Raw genomic sequence first — 2,500 nt, 5'->3', positions numbered from 1 at the left:
GCACACACACACACACACACAAAGAAGGAAGGTGGAAGGAAGGAATGCAGAAGTAGGCATGAAAGGTGAGATGAAGGGAGGAGGAGGGCTTGTCTGTTAACTCCTGCATGTGTTTTCTAAATGTATCACCACACTGAGAGTCTCACACACACACACACACACACACACAGAAAGGGGACACTGATCGGTGGGTGAGATCGTCAGCCCTTGTGAATGATGGTTTTACTGGTTCTGGATTGGCTGCTTGCTGTTCCCCCGGGGGAGAGCTGAGGGAAAACTTAAAGGAAAAGTGCCAATAGTCTTTTTTTACAGACGCTAATTACAGATGAGATGTCATGGGCTGTTAACTATGTGGCTTTATAATTATCTGTCTGTCTCCTCCTGCATCTGGCCTCGTCTCTGCTGGGAAGATGGAATTACAATGCTTCCACCAATAATTGTTTTTCAAGGTTGACACTAATCAGGGTGGAAAAGCCTCTGACACAACATTTAGACCACCATGGGACACTAAAACTCTCCATTGAAATCCAGTATACTAATAATTCAACATATTCATGCATACTTAGCTGGAATCTGATCGTGTCACATTAGAATCAATTCAGGTGAAGGTCTTCCCATAGACAACCAGTGTAGTATTGATCAATTGTCATCATATGAACCAGATCTGATTTCTAATAAAAGAAATGATTTTTATCCTGTACTTGAGTAATAAACTGTGTTTCTCCTCTGCTGCAGCACTTCTCCGAGCTCCTGGACGACCTATCCCAGGATGCCTTGCTGGGCCAGCTGCTCAGTGACCCCTTCCTGTCCGGGGTGAGGGGGGGAGTGGAGGCCATGGAGGGGGAGGACGGCAGCGACCTGTCCCCGTCCTCCCCGCTGCCCCCCCACATCACGGCCGAGCACAGCTACTCGCTGTGCGGCGACAGCAGGCCCCAGTCTCCCCTGTCGCACCTCAATGGAGAGCAAGGCAGCGAAGCAGGTGAGAAGCAGAGACGGATGGATGGATGGATGGATGGATGGATGGATGGATGGAGACCCAGCATTGAAAACCCATGTGAATATATGGATAGTATAAAATGAGTGTATATATAATGTCATTAAAACACTAATGAAGTCCCATGTTGACCGTTCCCCAGAGTCAGATGGGGGCGACTCAGCGGACTGGCCCATGGAGCAGGAGGAGGCTATGGAGGGCCTGCTGTGTGAGGCCCCCTCCCTCCTCCCTGCCCTCTCCCTGGCGTCCGCCGAGGGGCCCCGGGCACCCGAGGGCCCCGCCGCAGCCCCCGCCGCTGCTCCGGCACAGACCGCCGTCACCAGCCAGAACCAGAGCAAGGGCGTCAAGGTGAGAGCGACACCAGGATGAAGAATATACACTGAACACACACACACATACACACACCTGCAGGGAATGATTCCAGTCTTCTACACACAGAAACACACATCGCTGAACTGTGAACATACTGTTTACAGACAGGATAATTACCTATAGTGTGAGCATACACACAACCTTTCTTCAGCCCCTAAGGCAAAGTCAGTACATACACACTGACAGAGACATACTGTAGACACACACTCTTTCACACACACAAATACACACACATTCACTCACTGTCAAAGGGTGCAATGTTACATCATACACGTTTTTGTACATATTTCAGTGTGTATTTCAGTGTGTGTAACCTTGCCGTCTGTGTGTTTATTTCTCCTCTCTCTCGCTTTCTCTCTCTCTCCCTAACTCTCTCTCTCTCCAGGTAAAGGAGGAGAGTGTTATCCCTCAGATTAAACTGGAGCCTCATGAGGTGGACCAGTTCCTCAATCTCTCACCCAAAGGTCAGATTTCAGACATGACTACAATCTCTGTCTCTCTCTCTCTCTCTCTCTCTCTCTCTCCCTCTCCCTCTTACTGTAGTCTACAGCAGTTGTCTGATGCTTTGATGACCCCTGCTGGCTGCAAAATGGCAACAATTGATAAGTTGACAACTTATCACATATAATCAGTTTTTATATGGTTATCATATAGACAACCAGTGTAGTATTGATCATACAATACATATGTAATCAATCAAACTGCATCATATCAGAGGTTGATTGGTAGGTTGAGTGTAATAGAACATTTGTCATGAAAATGGTCAAATTTTAAGATATTGAATTTCACCACAATTTATCAAGATATCACTATTGGTATTGGCTTTCAAAAACCCACAGGCAATTGAACCCTACATTACACACTACTGTTGCTCTCGCTGTAAGTGGTCCTGTGGTTGTGTTTCAGGTCTGGAGGCGCTGCAGATGCCTCCCACTCCTCCCAGTTCCCACGGCAGTGACTCGGAGGGCAGCCAGAGCCCCGTCCACGCCCCCCCCGGCCTGTCCTGCCCCGCCTCCCCCACCAGCCCCCCGCCCTCGCAGGCCGGCCTGAAGGTGGCTCCGCGCGCCCCCTCCTCCCTGTCCAACTCCCCCTTGCTCACCGCTCCTCATGTGAGTACAGCACAAGCCATGGTGC

At 49.5% G+C, this 2,500-nt stretch overlaps 1 protein-coding gene across 1 annotated transcript in view; it reads left to right on the top strand.

The window, feature by feature from the left end:
* Positions 1-2,475, top strand: part of LOC139638254 (cyclic AMP-responsive element-binding protein 3-like protein 2) — a gene marked incomplete at its 3' end in the record, with an annotated part of 21,773 nt that extends 19,298 nt beyond the window's left edge. The window contains exons 2-5 of the mRNA XM_071512324.1: positions 736-979; positions 1,137-1,342; positions 1,752-1,830; positions 2,273-2,475. Coding sequence (XP_071368425.1) covers positions 736-979; positions 1,137-1,342; positions 1,752-1,830; positions 2,273-2,475 — 732 coding nt within the window. The remainder of the gene's footprint in view (positions 1-735; positions 980-1,136; positions 1,343-1,751; positions 1,831-2,272) is intronic.
* Between the last annotated feature and the right edge of the window lie 25 nt (positions 2,476-2,500).

The sequence above is a fragment of the Centroberyx affinis genome, unplaced genomic scaffold (genome assembly GCF_046629955.1).
Source record: "Centroberyx affinis isolate AG114_WGS23_722 - 3 ecotype Tasmania unplaced genomic scaffold, CSIRO-AGI_Caff_v1 ptg006241l_1, whole genome shotgun sequence".
In the NCBI taxonomy this organism is placed as follows: domain Eukaryota; kingdom Metazoa; phylum Chordata; class Actinopteri; order Beryciformes; family Berycidae; genus Centroberyx; species Centroberyx affinis.
The sequence above is the reverse complement of the archived record's forward strand: the minus strand, read 5'-3'. Positions and strand labels throughout refer to the sequence as shown.